This window comes from Culex quinquefasciatus, chromosome 1 (genome assembly GCF_015732765.1).
Source record: "Culex quinquefasciatus strain JHB chromosome 1, VPISU_Cqui_1.0_pri_paternal, whole genome shotgun sequence".
Classification (NCBI taxonomy): Eukaryota; Metazoa; Arthropoda; class Insecta; order Diptera; family Culicidae; genus Culex; species Culex quinquefasciatus.
The window spans coordinates 38,513,296-38,529,500 of NC_051861.1; the positions used below are offsets into that span (position 1 = coordinate 38,513,296).

Sequence of the window (16,205 nt, forward strand, 5' to 3'; positions counted from 1 at the left end):
AAGAATTTTAAGAGTTTTAAGAATTTTAGGAATTTTAAGAATTTTAAGAATTTTAAGAATTTTAAGAATTTTAAGAATTTTAAGAATTTTAAGAATTTTAAGAATTTTAAGAATTTTAAGAATTTTAAGAATTTTTAAGAATTTTAAGAATTTTAAGAATTTTAAGAATTTTAGGAATTTTAAGAATTTTAAGAATTTTAAGAATTTTAAGAATTTTAAGAATTTTAAGAATTTTAAGAATTTTAAGAATTTTAAGAATTTTAAGAATTTTAAGAATTTTAAGAATTTTAAGAATTTTTAAGAATTTTAAGAATTTTAAGAATTTAGAGAATATAGAAAATTTAAAAAAATTAAAGAATTTAAGGAAGCATAACTTTTCAACCGGTAAGATGAACCGGTTCAGCTGAATCGGTTCAATTTTGTTACAAAATGACTTTTCAGGCAATTTGAAAGAGTTAGATATGTCGCATGCTACATTTTGTGCCAGAAATGTTCAACCGGTACAACTATCGAACCGGCTGGATGAACCGGTTCAGCTGAATTGGTTCAATTTTGCTACAGAATGACTTTTCAGGCAATTTGAAAGAGTTAGATATGTCGCATGCTACATTTTGTGCCAGAAATGTTCAACCGGTACAACTATTGAACCGGTTGGATGAACTGGTTAAGCTGAATCGGTTCAATTTTGTTACAGAATAACTTTTCAGGCAATTTGAAAGAGTTAGATATGTCGCATGCTACATTTTGTGCCAGAAATGTTCAACCGGTACAACTATTGAACCGGTTGGATGAACCGGTTCAGCTGAATCGGTTCAATTTTGTTACAAAATGACTTTTTAGGCAATTTCAAAGAGTTAGATATGTCGCATTCTACATTTTGTGCCAGAAATGTTCAACCGGTACAACTATTGAACCAGTTGGATGAACCGGTTCAGCTGAATCGGTTCAATTTGGTTACAAAATGACTTTTCAGGCAATTTGAAAGAGTTAGACATGTCGCATGATACATTTTGTGCCAGAAATGTTCAACCGGTACAACTATCGAACCGGTTGGGTGAACCGGTTCAGCTGAATCGGTTCAATTTTGCTACATAATGACTTTTCAGGTAATTTGAAAGAGTTAGATATGTCGCATGCTACATTTTGTGCCAGAAATGTTCAACCGGTACAACTATTGAATCGGTTGGATGAACCGGTTCAGCTGAATCGGTTCAATTTTGTTACAAAATGACTTTTCAGGCAGTTTGAAAGAGTTAGATATGTCGCATGCTACATTTTGTGCCAGAAATGTTCAACCGGTACAACTATCGAACCGGTTGGATGAACCGGTTCAGCTGAATCGGTTCAATTTTGCTACAGAATGACTTTTCAGGCAATTTGAAAGAGTTAGATATGTCGCATGCTACATTTTGTGCCAGAAATGTTCAACCGGTACAACTATCGAACCGGTTGGATGAACCGGTTCAGCTGAATCGGTTCAATTTTGTTGCAGAATGACTATTCATGAAATTTGGAGAAGTTAGATATGTCGCATGATTATGTTTCTAATGAAAAGTCATGTTTTTATTCTCTTACTGATATTAGTATATAGAACAATAAATGTTTACTTAACTTTTTAGTAAAACTTTATGGAAAACGTAGTCTTTTTATAACATAAAGTTCATGTGAAGACCTTTCCAAAGCACTATAAAACTTTGAGTTTTGGTCATGTTTTGCATAAGATATAAATTTTACAAATTTACTGTAACGCATTTTGCTCGGATACTTTTTCGTTCACACCTCCCCCGAGCCCCGCCCAAAATCCACTAATTTGCATATTTTTCCTTAAAGTAGACATTCTGACGATTCCAAAACACTATAAAACATTGAAGTTTGGTGCTATTTTGCATATTTCCCAAGCCTGCGAAAATTTATTGTAACGCATTTTGCAGGCTTCGGGTTGTACAGAAATTTTTTTCTTCGGGTCTTGACTGTTAATAAAACAAAGTTCTGCTTGGCATCTACTTGGCCATTCAAGCAAACAACACAACACACTGAACTAAACTAAAAAAATGAATAGTCTCAGTTTTCTTGAAACAAAATAAAATTGGTTTGATCCTTCCTGTCCGTTGTATTAAAATGATTTACGCTTTCAGAACTCTAACTAAATTTCGGTCGTAAATGCTTTAAACTAGCTGTAACTGAACACCAAAGTGCTGATACGCCAACATTAGATTCTTGATGGAATTATATGATGTTCCCCTAGTTCAAATTTGAGATTAAACATAAATTTTTCCAAAGAAAGAAAAGTGAAATAAGTTTTTATTTTTATAATTTATGTCCGATGTGCATACGACCTTTTCAAACGCCACGCGCCTAAAACTTGGTTCGATTTTGACTTCACTCGCTTTTTATGTGGATGACAGTCGTGACGTAGACGTGAATAGAGGTGGGCAAAAAAAGAGCGAGCCGCTGCGGTTCTGTTTAAACTCCGGTCTTTTGAAAGAACCGTTTTTAGATGGCATGATTTTTGTTATGAATATAATATATTGAATTTCCGAAAAATGTAGCATTAAATTGAATTGAAAAAGCAGCTTTTAAAAATTAATCCCAAAAGTAAATGATTTTCTAAACAAAACGAAAAAAAAACTTTCATTGTACAACTGATTGTATATTACAGTTTTACCGGAATACAAATTTGAGCATTTCAAATTGCATAATTTGTAAAATATTACCAAAAATCTACTGAATAGTTTAGAGATTTTGGAAAAATATAAATCCTTTTGTCCGATTATACTTTAGTGTTGATAGAAAAGAGTTCACACCAGGACCTATGGTTTTCAAAGGCATCTTCTCGTTTTTATTTTTATTTTTTGCTAATCAAATAATTTATAAAAATCGAATGTCGAAATAACTTATAAAATCACACGATTCTAAAAAAAAAACACCAAAAATCAAAATCAAATTATTCGCTCTACAGCATTGCCTTGGCGTTCTCGATTGCGCGATTCCTACTCGCAACTAAGTGTCCGAAGGCTTGATTGTTGAGGCAATTGCAAACCTCTTTTTACACCTTAGCTTCCATCTACCCCGGGATTCAAACTGACGACCTTTGGATTGTGAGTCCAACTGCCTACCAGCGATTCCACCGAGACAGGACCCAGGGAGACAACTCCTACACCTGGACTGAGCTAACGACTTAACCCTCTAGGTTAGACCGGGCCCAACATTTACTTCCCCGTCCAACGAAAGGCGTGATCAGACAAATCTCGCCTCGAAAAATGCCACAATGACATAATTTTTGCTAGATTGTTTGTTTTGTTGAATTAGTATTTATTTTTTTGAAAGAATAATACTTAATAGCTTTTTTTCCCATTTCCTAAACAGATAATTTTACTTTAAAAGATGATTTTTTTTCAAGAAATCAAGTATCTATTTTCATTCAATAGATGTAATTCTTAATAAAGCTTTAAATGCATTTTTTCATAAATTTATTAAAAAAAAAATAGGGAGTGAATACTGTATAATATTAAGATTTTTCTCCTTTTGAAATACTTTGCAGGTAATTTTTTGTATTATTTTTTTCCTTCTTTTATTTTAAAATCAAATAACAAAGAGATGTAAGTTTTGCCAGTCTTTAAATATTGTGCAAAAGAGATTTTATAATATTTTCCCTTTCCCTCCTTTTTTAAATTCAACCTGAACAATGTATGTTCATTTTGCTCTTCTTTGAAGAAATGCAATTGATATTTTTAAAGCAGGAGCGGCCGTGGCTAACTGGTTACGGTGTTCGCTTTGTAAGCGAATGGTTCTGGGTTCGATGCCCATCTGCTCCCAACGAGAAAGTTAAGAACACATAAATTTGAAATGAGGAATATGAACGAAAAATCTAAGTCGCTCGAGGCGGGGTTCGATCCCCCGTCCTTTGGATTGGTAAGCAAAAATGCTAACCACTAGGCCATGACGACTTGGTGAGCTAGGACTGGAATTAGGAATACTGTTACAGAGAGCGAGTTGTGGCGCTATAACCTCGGCAATTAGAGTCCAGGGCATTCGTGGAAATACAATGTCCCATCCCAGAGAGTCCCGGAGTACAAAACCTTCTTAGCATGGTGCTCCCAACGAATACAACCAAAATCTCGGAGCGTATGGTGGTGTGTCCCCACGCTTCTTCCTCCCCTGTCGATTCAGCATTGTGTTGTTGTTCGAACACTCAGTGCTCAAACTCAACCCAATTACGAGTCATCTCTGCGATACGGCTTTACGCAGTAGGCCTGGCCGCTTTAACGCTTGTGATGTCTCAATGCATTTCAATGCAATGGCGCACTACAAATGTTAATAAATGACAAGAAGAGTGCTAGGCGTCATCTAACCTAAGGCACTCTCCAGGATCCCTTCGAAAGATTGGCTGCGCTAGGGTCTGATTAGATTAGATTAGATTAGAAATGCAATTGATATTTTTAAAGCAATTTTCTCTTCTTTTATTTTAAAACTAAAAGAAGGTAAAATCTCACAAAAGATGTGTAGATTTTGCTTTTTTCAATGTTTTGCAATTATTGTTTTTTATGCAATTTTCCCTTCTTTAATATTCAACCTTAATAAGGGATGTACATTTTTCTTTCTTTAAATATTTGGCAAATGAGTTGTTATGAAATTTTCTCTTCTTTTATTTTAAATTTAAATTCTACTTTTAGAAGGGAAAATCTCTCAAAAAAATACGCTTTGAGTATTTGACAATTGAGTTTGTTTATGAAATCTTCCCTTCTTTTATATAAAATTCAACTTATAGAAGGAAAAATCTCTTTAAAGATTCACATTTTGCCTCTCTTCAAATGTTTGACAACCGCATTAATTTTATGTTTTTCAACTACCTTTATTCAAAAAATCAATTGAATCAGCATTTTTTTGTGCAATTGTCCCTTCTTCAAGATTAGTTTTAAAAAAATATAAAAAGGGAAAATTGCATAAACAACTTTATTGTGTGGCCAAGGCAGTTTAGTTATTGAATTATTCTATTAAAGGTCCCTGGTTCAATTCCGTAGACAACACTTTTTGTTTTGAAGGATGAACTTTTTCTTGAAATGGACTCGAGGGCATAATTCTCTCGGTCATCTAGAACTGTGTTCTCTGTATCTGTAAATCTTACCGCTACTCACGTGTCGGACAAGTGCTGCCCAGTTCTGGGTGTTCTTTAGATTGAATTCGAAAAAAAAGAAGGAAATAATGTGAATTTATTTAGAGATTTTTCCTTCTTCAAGTTAAATTATGAACAAAAGAAGGGAAAATTGCAATATAACAGCTCAATTGTCGAAGATTGCAAGAGGTTTTTTCATCTTTAAGTTGAATTTCATATAAAAGAAGGGAAAATTTTGTTCAAAAAATATTATTGCTTATTATATTGAAAGGGGAAAAATGTAAAGCTAACAAGAGATATGTCCTTCTTTAAACTAAATTTTCAATAAAAATATTAAAATTTCATTAAAAAAATTATTGTGAATTATTCAAAAAGAAAACAATTTACTATTGGGGAAAAATATAGATACCTAATTTTTCGAAAAAAATAATCTCTTAAAGTTACATAAAAAAGGTAAATAAACAAAACATTTTCAACCGTGAAAATGAGAAATACTTATAAAATAAAACAAAAATAAAATCAAGTAATAATTATGCCCAACGTCCATTATGCCAAACGTCCTTGATGGTTTTTGAACGAGTTATGCCAAACGTCCATTATGCCAAATGACCATTATGCCAAACGTCACTGATGTCTTGGACCAATTATGCCAAACGTCCTTCTTGAAAACCCGTTATACCAAATGTCCATTATGCCAAATGGGATACTCCCCAATTGGAGAAAAATCATAAACGTTGAGCTCAGTAAGAAAATTTTGCCGGCCTGTGTATCCTTAACGGGAACTACCACGTCTTATGGTCTATCTAAAATCACTTTACTTAGAAAATTGCGCTTAGCTTAGGAATTTGAATCAATGGAAATGAATCTGACCTTCTACAAAAGAAAAGTAATTAAATTAGAAACATGACGCATGGTTTGGAAAAAATCAAAATCCACGGTAATTTGACAATTCCGTATCAAAGGTAAACAAACAACTGCATAGCAACGTATATCATCCAGCATGTTTTCTAAGTTGCGTACTTTCCTAAGTAACGTATCTATTTAACTTTACTTAGATGTTCTAAGCTAAGTGGTTGTAGATAGCCCATAGTGCTACCATAAACGAAATCACATTGTAAATTTAATATTTTTGTCTGAAAATTTTTCGTGGGAATTAATTGGGTTGTGATTTATAAATACTTCAATTAACATTCCTTTTGTCATTTTTTTCTTTAATCCAAAATCAAAGCTAATCAAGCTGGCTGAGAAATTATGGGAAAGTATCCAGGATTGGAGGCGGAGTGGTCTGGATTGTGAATCCAAATCGACACTGGTAGACTTTTTTCGAGAAGAGATCAGAGATCGTGTAATCTACTACGAATCTTATTAAAACTTTTGGTAAGATGGCACCCTTCCGAAATCCATAATGTGCAACACCACACAATAAACAACTGTATTCCTCGATAGTATATTGGTCAGTACCCTCCCCTCAATCTCGACGTTTGCACTTTTACTCACCATGCACGCGCCCTGATTATTGTTCACCAAGTCCCCGTTGGTGAGCAGCAGCTCCTTCCCGTTCTGGTACAAATGGTGCCCGTTCTGCAGCTTCCCGTTGGCCGACTTGGCACTGCCGTTAACGGCCACCGCATCGTACTGACCGCCGCTGCTGGCCAGCGCATCCATTTCCGCCTGTCGCTTCCGGGCCGCGGCCGCCTCGCGCCGTTTGCTGTACGCCTGTTTGTAAAAGTCCGAAAACAGGAACAGGAACATGACGCCGTGCAGCCCGATCCACACCATGAAGCCCTTCGGGTAGTCGCAGTTGGTGAACAGCAGCTGGAACTGGTGCGTGAAGATGGCCACGAACTGAACCTGTTGGCGGGAGGAAGGAAGAAAAAGGACGGAATTAGGAAGCGGAATTTGCGAGCATCAATTAAAAAGTAATTATATCGCGGGCAAGGCAGTCAATCACGCTCTCACGCGGATCTTGATTGATAGATCCTTGCACTGAATTGCGGATGTAAAGTAGTTACTTCATTACATTATCTAGGGCTTACAATGTAAATCTCGAGCAACACTACACGGAACTGCCCGATGCGTGAGCGGAATACTTAATTTGCGGTATGGCTCATGGATCAAAACAAGTAAGAAGGATACACAACAGAAATTAATCGCCGACTTCCGAGAAGTGAAGAATAAATCGGTCAGTGGCATACAGAATATATTTGGTCTGTCTCTTCAACAAGCTTTTGTGATTTGACTGTGAACTACACGGAGAAAAATAAGTTCCAAAAATCGTGAACAAACGTTTTTGATTTTTTATCAGCAATTTTCCCCAAATTTCGAACATGGTTTTTGTATGAATTTTCAACTTTTTGGTGAATTTTTCCGAACTTTTTCTATAACTATATAAGCCATTTTGTGTCTTTAGTTCACCCATTAGGGACCATCCTTAAACTACGTGGCCTTCCGGCCAATAGGGTACTAAAGCCCTATGTAAATTTGTATGAACAACGGCAAAAAAACACGATTTAGTACCATTTCTGATCACTTTTTGTTGTTTTAATGCAAAACAAAAAAGTTGACAAGACAACCTTTTATCGATAGATCACCTATGATCCCCTTGGAACGAGCTGTCATGTAGGACCGCGAGGTTAATTTTTCAAAATTGATTTAAAAATCCATTTTAAAATCTTTGTGGTCGTACAAATTGTCATTGTACTTTAAAAATAAGCTTTATCCTTGTGAACAATTGGGGGAGAGGGGGTAATATGCAGCCCCGGGCCAAAATACACCCTCTCTTTTTCTCGGTATTTGAAAGAATTGTCCGGGAAAAAATATAATAATTGGATGCTTATTATTGCTTAACCATGCTGGAATAATTTGAGCTTCGTAGTATAAAATCAGCTTAAATTATTTGCAAAACATTAAAATGTTGCGTTTTCATCTAATTTTCATTGAACTTTCATTATGATTTTTGGACAATATAAAAAGCATTTATTGATATTGAGCAATTTCAGCTCAAATCAGGATTTTTGCTGGTGCTTTTGTACCCGACCCTCTCCGATTTCAATGAAACTTTGTAGACATGTTATCCTAGGCCTATATAAGCCATTTTTATGTATATGGAGCCAATAGTACTCGAAAATAACATTTGAGAAGGGCGTAAGGTATTTAAATATTTCTGTATTTTGTAATTTAAAAATTACTGCATTTCGAAGCCGTTGCGTCGTATCAAAAAGTGTTCAAAGACAAACTTGTAAGAAATTGAACGGGCTTTCTGAAAAAAATACACTGAAACAAAATTACACGCCACATCTCTGAGATTTTTTGATTTTCAAGTCTAAAACTTAAATTTAAAGGTGATGTCACGATTTTTCGCTTAAAATATTTGAGGAAATAGCCTAAAATATAACCAAAAGACTGACGAAACATGCAGGATGGTATGTCTCTCCTAAAAAAATAAAAAAAATCATTTGCTAAAACTATTTTTTGAAAAGTGGTCTGAACGTCAAAATTTTTGAAAACCGGTAGAAGGAATCGATTTTTCAGACAATTTTACATAAAAATCTCCATATTGACCATTGTCCTATGTCCTATCCTTGGGAAGATACAGAGGTTTTACAAATGAAAATGCTGAAAAAACGGGTTTTTTGTGGTTTTTGGCAATTTCCATATGACAGACTTGGTTTTTCAGTCTCGTAAATATTTTTACCGGAAAGCTCGTCCAATTTCCCATAAGTTTGCCTTTGACAGCTTTTTGGTTTATGTCGTTTTTATATTTACGTAATCAAATTTACTTGCCTGGTTTCTACCACACTGAAAAAATATTCTATTTTCAGTTATAAGCAATGTAATTAAGCTTATATTTGTAAGCCCTAACATCCAATTGAACAGTCAGTTTTAAGAGAATGCATTCAAAATATGTCTTTTCTAACAATTTTTCATCAGGATTAGAAAAAAAATGACTTGTTGTGCTTCGAATCCCGGACACCGATAAAAGCCAATTCGAAATCCGGACACTTTTGCTTCGAATTCCGAACACTCGTTTTTGCTAATGAATCGCACAAATTTGGACTGAAATGTTAGTGAATGGCATTCTCTAGGTCTCAAATAAGCTGTTTGCAACAAAACAATCGATAGTTTATACAAAAAATTGCTAGAATTTAAGGAAATCGAAACCATAAATTTCTGCTTTGCCTTCCCGGTGCTTTGAACGCCTATGAAATATTTCAAGTGAAATGTTTCGCATTTTTGGTAAACTTATAATTTTATTGTATTTAATTGTTTTGGCATTAACTACAGCGTTCAAACAAATTTAAATGAAAATTGATGTTGGAATTCATCAAATAACACAGTTTTGACATTCATAATGCGAACTTATATCCAAATAATTGATAAAACAAGATGAAGTGTCCGGGTTTCGAAGCGTCCGGGAATTCGATTCATGACGTTAGTTTTCACTATATGGGAAATTAATTTTTAGGCACACCAATTTTATTAGGGATGGCTTGTAATTTAAATTTTCATATTTTCTTGTCACTTGAGATAAACAAAAAAAACTGAGTTATTTTATATTAAAGATTATTTTACGCAAAACAGAAAAAGGTTGCATTACAACGAGTTGAAAATGGAAACCAGTAAATTAAATGAAATAGAAAAATTGTAAACAAATAAATCAAATTACATCAATTTTCTTTTTTTTACTCCGGAAATTGGTGATTTTTTAACTTTTCAATTAGAATTTCTTGTTTTACACATTAATTTAGGTAAAATTACACCAAAAAGGGGCAATTTTACAACTTGATAATTGGCAAAAGTGACATAAGAAACCGAACCAAAAAAAAATGCACTTACCATCTGGAACGCGGTGAGGTACTTCTTCCACCAGATGTACTTCTGGTACTTTGGTCCGAGGGCCGCCACCATGTAGTAGAAATACATAACAATATGTACAAACGAGTTCAGCATGGCGAAGAAGGTGCTGTGGCCACCTGGCGGAGAGGAGGAAACGAGACAAAAACAAAATCTATCAGTTCATTGTGTCGATGAGACTTAACAATAATTTACCAACGCTTCTAGAAGGTGCCGGCGTCGTCATCGTCACTTGACGATATAATTGATGCCTCGCAGAAAATGTGAACCATTACTGTATCTATTTTCCCATCCTGTCACAACAACGCAAAAAAAAGTTCGTTTTCATTATGTTAATCTCCCTGTGCGCCAATTTTTGAGGTCTTCTTGGCAGTTCATTTGGACCGTGAAAAATTGAATGCACCACCCCGTTTTGAGCTCTATTATGGCAAAAAAGACTTGCAACCGCGGCAGGCGACGAACCCCCGAACAAGTCTTGCGATTATTATTCCATTCAGCTTGCTCTCATCTTGGGTGCGTAAACTTTAAATTATTACGTGGAGCAGGTTTAAACTACTTCTTCGCATATGTAGGGAAAGAAAAGACACTCATCTAACGTAACTTTTTTTTCCTCCGAATAATTGGCTTGCAATTATACGCAGCAGTAGCAGCGCAGCCATTTGAATGACTTTTTGTTCGCGCAAGAACAATGGCGCTTATTTAGATTTTTTTTATTCATGCAAACAAATGTTTCATCCGGCCCGCGACGGATTTTCAAAATGGTTCTATGACCGGCCCTTCATAAAATATTTAATAAATTAATTGAGTGTCTAAATAAAAATAAATATCTTGAGATCAAATTTTCAGTTATTATAACAAAACAATTATTTGTTTATTTTGCTTTTGACATACAATGTTACTAATTCAACGTTTGTTAGGATTATGCCTTTGTATTTTTTTGAAATGATTTTATTTCACACCTAAACATTCTTTTTGTTTGAATTTAATTCTTATTATTTCAATATTGATGTTATAAGAATTCATTATTAAACTTGAAAAATATGCAAAAAGATGGCAAAAGACACTGAATTCTAATTTCTTAAGGTTTCGGCTGTTTTTTTTTCTAATTCAATTGTTTCTGAGGATTTTGATTAATTATTATTATTTTGTCAGAGCAACTTTTCAATGATAAAGTTTTGCTGGGAAATAGCTTGAAAAAGGCAAATTAATCATATTGAAAATAAAGATCGCTGCAAATATTTAAAAAAAAATATTAAAAAACAATCTAAAGAAGTCAAGAAATTAGATAGCACTTTTTATGATCCTCAATAATTCTAAGAAATTTGAAGAATGACGAATCAAATTTATATTTGTATGCACTTTTTTTTTAATTGCATGTCTTTAAAATAATTTTAAAATGTTTTGTAAAATATTTGAATAAAGGTGCACAACAACGCAAAAATTGTTTTTTCGTAGAGAAGATTTGAATCCAAATTTCGTTTTAATAAATTTATCTTGTCTTGTTGATTTTTCAAACTTGAATAAAAACTTGCAACGACGCAATTTTGATATTTTTTTTAGTTTATGGTGTCGGAATTCAATTTCAAACGACAATTTGTCGTCAATTTGTGTCAATACAATTTTGTCCAAAACAAAATAAAAGTAAATCAATTAAACACATCTTTAAAAGCAATCTTTGTAATTCTTTCTTAAAATCAAGTTATTTAAATCTTATTTGCAACACTTGTTTATGTATTTGTTCACTTAAATTAATCTATCAAAATAAATTTTATGAAAAAAAATGTTTACTGTTTTTTACTTTCACCAACATTAGTTCCGGCCCGCGTGTGAAAGAAAAGAATTTTATTTCGTGTTTCATCCTGATTGGCTTGCTCAAGTCCTTCCTACATCATCGTTGATCGGGAGGCACGACGTCGTGTGAATTGTTGCATTAAAATAAGTTTAAGTGTTACTGTAAAGGACTGTAAAAAAGTCCTTCCTATATCATCAATGTCGTCTGGGTAATCGTGATGAAAAATTACATTTATTCAGTATTTAAATACCTGTGCGCGAGTGTTTTGGTGTGCTAATTAGAAAGACCTTCCCATAGCATCGTTGCTCGGAAGGCTCGCCGACAGGTTTGTTATGAAAGTCCTCCCCATAGCATCGTAGCTCGGGAGGCATCGAAAAGCCAATACCTTATCCTACTAACCAAAAAAAAAATAATCGTGATGCTTGAAGGAGATGCTGTGGATTCAACGGTCTCAAGCGGTATCAACAAGTATATAGCGAAAAACTATGTGCTTGATGAGTCTGCAACTTCAACTATCGGACTAACATTCCTCCCTTTTGTTGAACTGCAGGCTTCTTGGGAAGGCGCCGGTATTGACTAATAAAGTCGGGGTCTTCAGGGGTTAAACAGTGAACGGATGGTTGGCTCCCACTGATCATTTTTGATTCATTGTTTAACTTCAGCTGATCTGTCAATAACAGAGTAGCAGCTCATTGGCAGTCAACCATGCTCATGCTCATGGTCATTAGTTCCGGCCCGCCTCTGCTTTAGAAAAATCAGATCTGGCCCGCAGGGCCAAAAGGTTGGGCACCCCTGGTGTAAACCATTTTGAAATGTATTTTTTTGAATTATCAAAAAAAAGAAAAAAAAACTGTTTTCAATGAAGTTTTTCCTGAACTTTATTAAAATAATTAAATTTCCCTATTGCTGAAATTAGGGCGTTCAAATTTCCCGGGTTTTGTGTTTCCCGGGAAACGGGAAAAATATTCATGGAATCCCGGGAATTTCCGGGATCCCGGGAAATTTTTGAAACAGTCATAAAATTTATGTTTTCATCATATTTATTATGTTTTCAAGCATAAAATCATAGAAATAGATCGATCATATTAATTGCTGATAATCTACACGCTGAAATCACCTCCTTACCTATTATGGCTGTCGATTTTTTTTTTTTTGAATTTAAATTTTCGTATTTTTTAATCCGGCTGAAACTTTTTTGGTGCCTTCGATATGCCCAAAGAAGACATTTTGCATCATTATTGCGCAATTCTCACTAACTTGGACTTCGCACTAAATTATTGCTATCGATCGCACTATTGCGACTTGTCAAACTGGCTTGGGAAATTTTAATTTTCTCAAAAAATGATCTAAGCGAGCCGATGTTGCTCACCTGTCAATCGCAATTTTAATGTGCGAATGTCTAGTTTGGTGGAAACTGCGACTGGAAATGTAAATAAACAACTGTTGGTTGCCTAGTTTTTGGAAATTTTGTTGTCAAAAGTGCGAGAGAAAAGTGCGGGCCAAATCCAAGTTACAGTGCAAGGACCAATAGTTTGTCCATATAATTTTCCATACAAGTTTGGCAGCTGTCCATGCAAAAATGATATATGAAAATTCAAAAATCTGTATCTTTTGAAGGAATTTTGTGATCGATTTGGTGTCGTCGGGAAAGTTGTAGGTATGGATAAGGACTACACTGAAAAAAAATTATACAAAATGTTTGGTCTTAAAAATTTTTCAACTCCATTTTTCGATTTAAAATCAAATTTGCAATCAAAAAGTACTTTAGTGAAATTTTCATAAAGTGTACCGTTTTCAAGTTATAGCCATTTTTAGGTAACTTTTTTGAAAGTAGCCGCAGTTTTCCATTTTTTTAAATAAGTGCACATGTTTGCCCACTTTTGAAAAAAATATTTTTGAAATGCTGAGAAAATTGTCTAAATTTTGCACTTTTGAACTTTAATGATACGACCCTTAGTTGCTAAGATATTGCCATGCAAAGGTTTAAAAAACAGGAAAATAGATGTTTTCTAAGTCTCACCCAAACAACCCACCATTTTCTTACGTCAATATCTTTACTAATAGTCCGATTTTCAATGTTAAAATATGAAACATTCGTAAAATTTTCCGATCTTTCCGAAAACAATACATTTAAAACTTTCAAATCAAGACTAACATTTCAGAAGGGCCAAACATTCAATATTACGCCTTTTTGAAATTTTAGTCTTGGTTTAAAAAAATTGAAAATATTTTTTTCGGAAAGATCGGAAAATTTCACGAATGTTTCATATTTTAACATTGAAAATCGGACCATTAGTTGCTGAGATTTCAACTTTAGAAAATGGTGGGTTTTTGGGTGAAACTTAGAAAACATCAATTTTCCTGTTTTTTAAACCTTTGCATGGCAATATCTCAGCAACTAAGGGTCGTATCAACAAAGTTCAAAAGTGCAAAATATAGAGAATTTTCTCAGCATTTCAAAAATATGTTTTTCAAAAGTGGGCAAACATGTGCACTTATTTAAAAAAATGGAAAACTGCAACTACTTTCAAAAAAGTTACCTAAAAATGGCTATAACTTGAAAACGGTGCACTTTATGAAAATTTCACTAAAGTACTTTTTTATTGCAAATTTTATTTTACATGAAGTTGAAAAATTGTTGCGACTAATATTTCGATTTTTTGAAAAAAATAGTATTGATTCGAAAATTCATAACTCGGTCAAAGATTTTTGGCACAACCTGGAAATTTCTGAAAAGTGGGAATTTTATGTCCCCTAAAACATATCAAAAAATGAAAAATAAATTAAAAATAGCGTTTTTTGCAAATCAAGTTTTAGTAACGAAAAGTTAAATTAAAAATCACCAAACTTTTTTTACCGTGTATCATTTTTTTCAGTGCAGTCCTTATCCATATTTACAACTTTGCCGAAGACACCAAATCGATCAAAACATTCCTTCAAAAGATACAGATTTTTGAATTTTCATACATCATTTTTGTATGCACAGCTGCCAAATTTTTAAGGAAAATTATTTGGACAAACTAATGATGCAAAATGGCTTCTTTGGGCATATTGAAGGCACCAAAAAAGTTTCAGCCGGATTAAAAAATACAAAAATTAAAATTCAAAAAAAAAGATCGACAGCCATAATAGGTAAGGAGGTGATTTCAGCGCAATAAGATTAGACAATTAGATTTTTGTGCTGTTCGTGTTTTAACCAAAGTCATTCAAAATATCGTGCAAAATAAAAATGGCTGAATAGCTGAATTATGCTGATATCTGCCGAGTATAAATTATTACCGATTATGTTTTATTCAGCTGTTCATTTATTTCCACGACCAAATCTGAATTTCCAGACCAAAATTTGTTTTTTTTTATTCGGGAATTCCCGGGAAAAATTATAAAAAAAATTCCCGGGATTCAGGAATTCCCGGTTTTCGAAAAGTACCGGGAATTCCCGGGATGGACGCACTAGATGAAATTAAGGAAAGCAAAATAAAAACTTTATTGCATTTCTGATTAATAAGAGGCTCAGGACAGGCTTTGTTTTGGAGGTATTTAAGCAAATTAATTTTATAAAAACTCAATAAAATTTAAATAGTTGCATCATAAATTGTTGACATTTAGTGTATCCCTTGTTCACCTTATGTCAATATTCATTGGAGTAAGCGTGATACACAGCTAAAAAAATAGTAATCCAGCTGCGTGTAAAAGGCCTGGGTGTAAAATAAATATTGCATTATTTTATGCAATTTTATGTAATTTTACACCCTGAAATATGTAGCCCGTCACTATGGGAAACCTACTTGACCGAAATGTCAAGCTCATATATGTGTTTATCCTTACAGCTTTTCATCGGTCTGATGTAGAGCGTCCAATTTCCCGTCCCGGGAAAAAAATTCCCGGGAATTCCCGGGATTTCCCGAAAAAAAATATTTCCCGTTTCCCGGGAAATTTCTAAATTTCCCGGGAATTCCCGAAATTCAAGCGGAAGTATACATTTTTTTAACTTTTTGGTACATTTCGAAACCTAAAAAAAATAATTAGAGCACTAAATTTTATTTTATCAAATTCAATTTACTATTCTTTTTGAACTAATCAGTTCGTCATAAAATTTCAAGTCAAGATTTATTTCAGATAATATTAATTTCTGAAGCATTCACAACTAGGAATAGATTTTGTTTAAAATAATTGCGATATTATGAAATGAAAATAAACAATTAAAATGTGTTATATCATTCGAAAATAAGGTACCTCTTCCCCCAAGATCAAAATTTATCTATTTTTTGCTTTTTGTTTACCATGACCAAACTGGAATACCATGACCAAATTGGGAAAAATGGTTAATTTGTTTAAAATTGTTTAAAAAATTACAGTTAAAAGTTGAAATTTTATAGCGCACTAGAGCTACCGAGGGCGTAAGATCAAATAAAAAAACTACTTCGTATTATATTAGAAGTGCCCAAA

At 33.7% G+C, this 16,205-nt stretch overlaps 1 protein-coding gene across 6 annotated transcripts in view; it reads right to left on the bottom strand.

The window, feature by feature from the left end:
- Positions 1–16,205, bottom strand: part of LOC6053204 (elongation of very long chain fatty acids protein) — a 106,624-nt gene that overhangs the window by 11,063 nt on the left and 79,356 nt on the right. For all 6 annotated transcript variants that reach the window (XM_038254184.1, XM_038254176.1, XM_038254210.1 and 3 more), the window contains 2 exons: positions 9,950–10,086; positions 6,611–6,964 (listed from right to left, as the gene is read on the bottom strand). In XM_038254184.1, the coding sequence (XP_038110112.1) occupies positions 6,611–6,964; positions 9,950–10,086 (491 nt within the window). The remainder of the gene's footprint in view (positions 1–6,610; positions 6,965–9,949; positions 10,087–16,205) is intronic.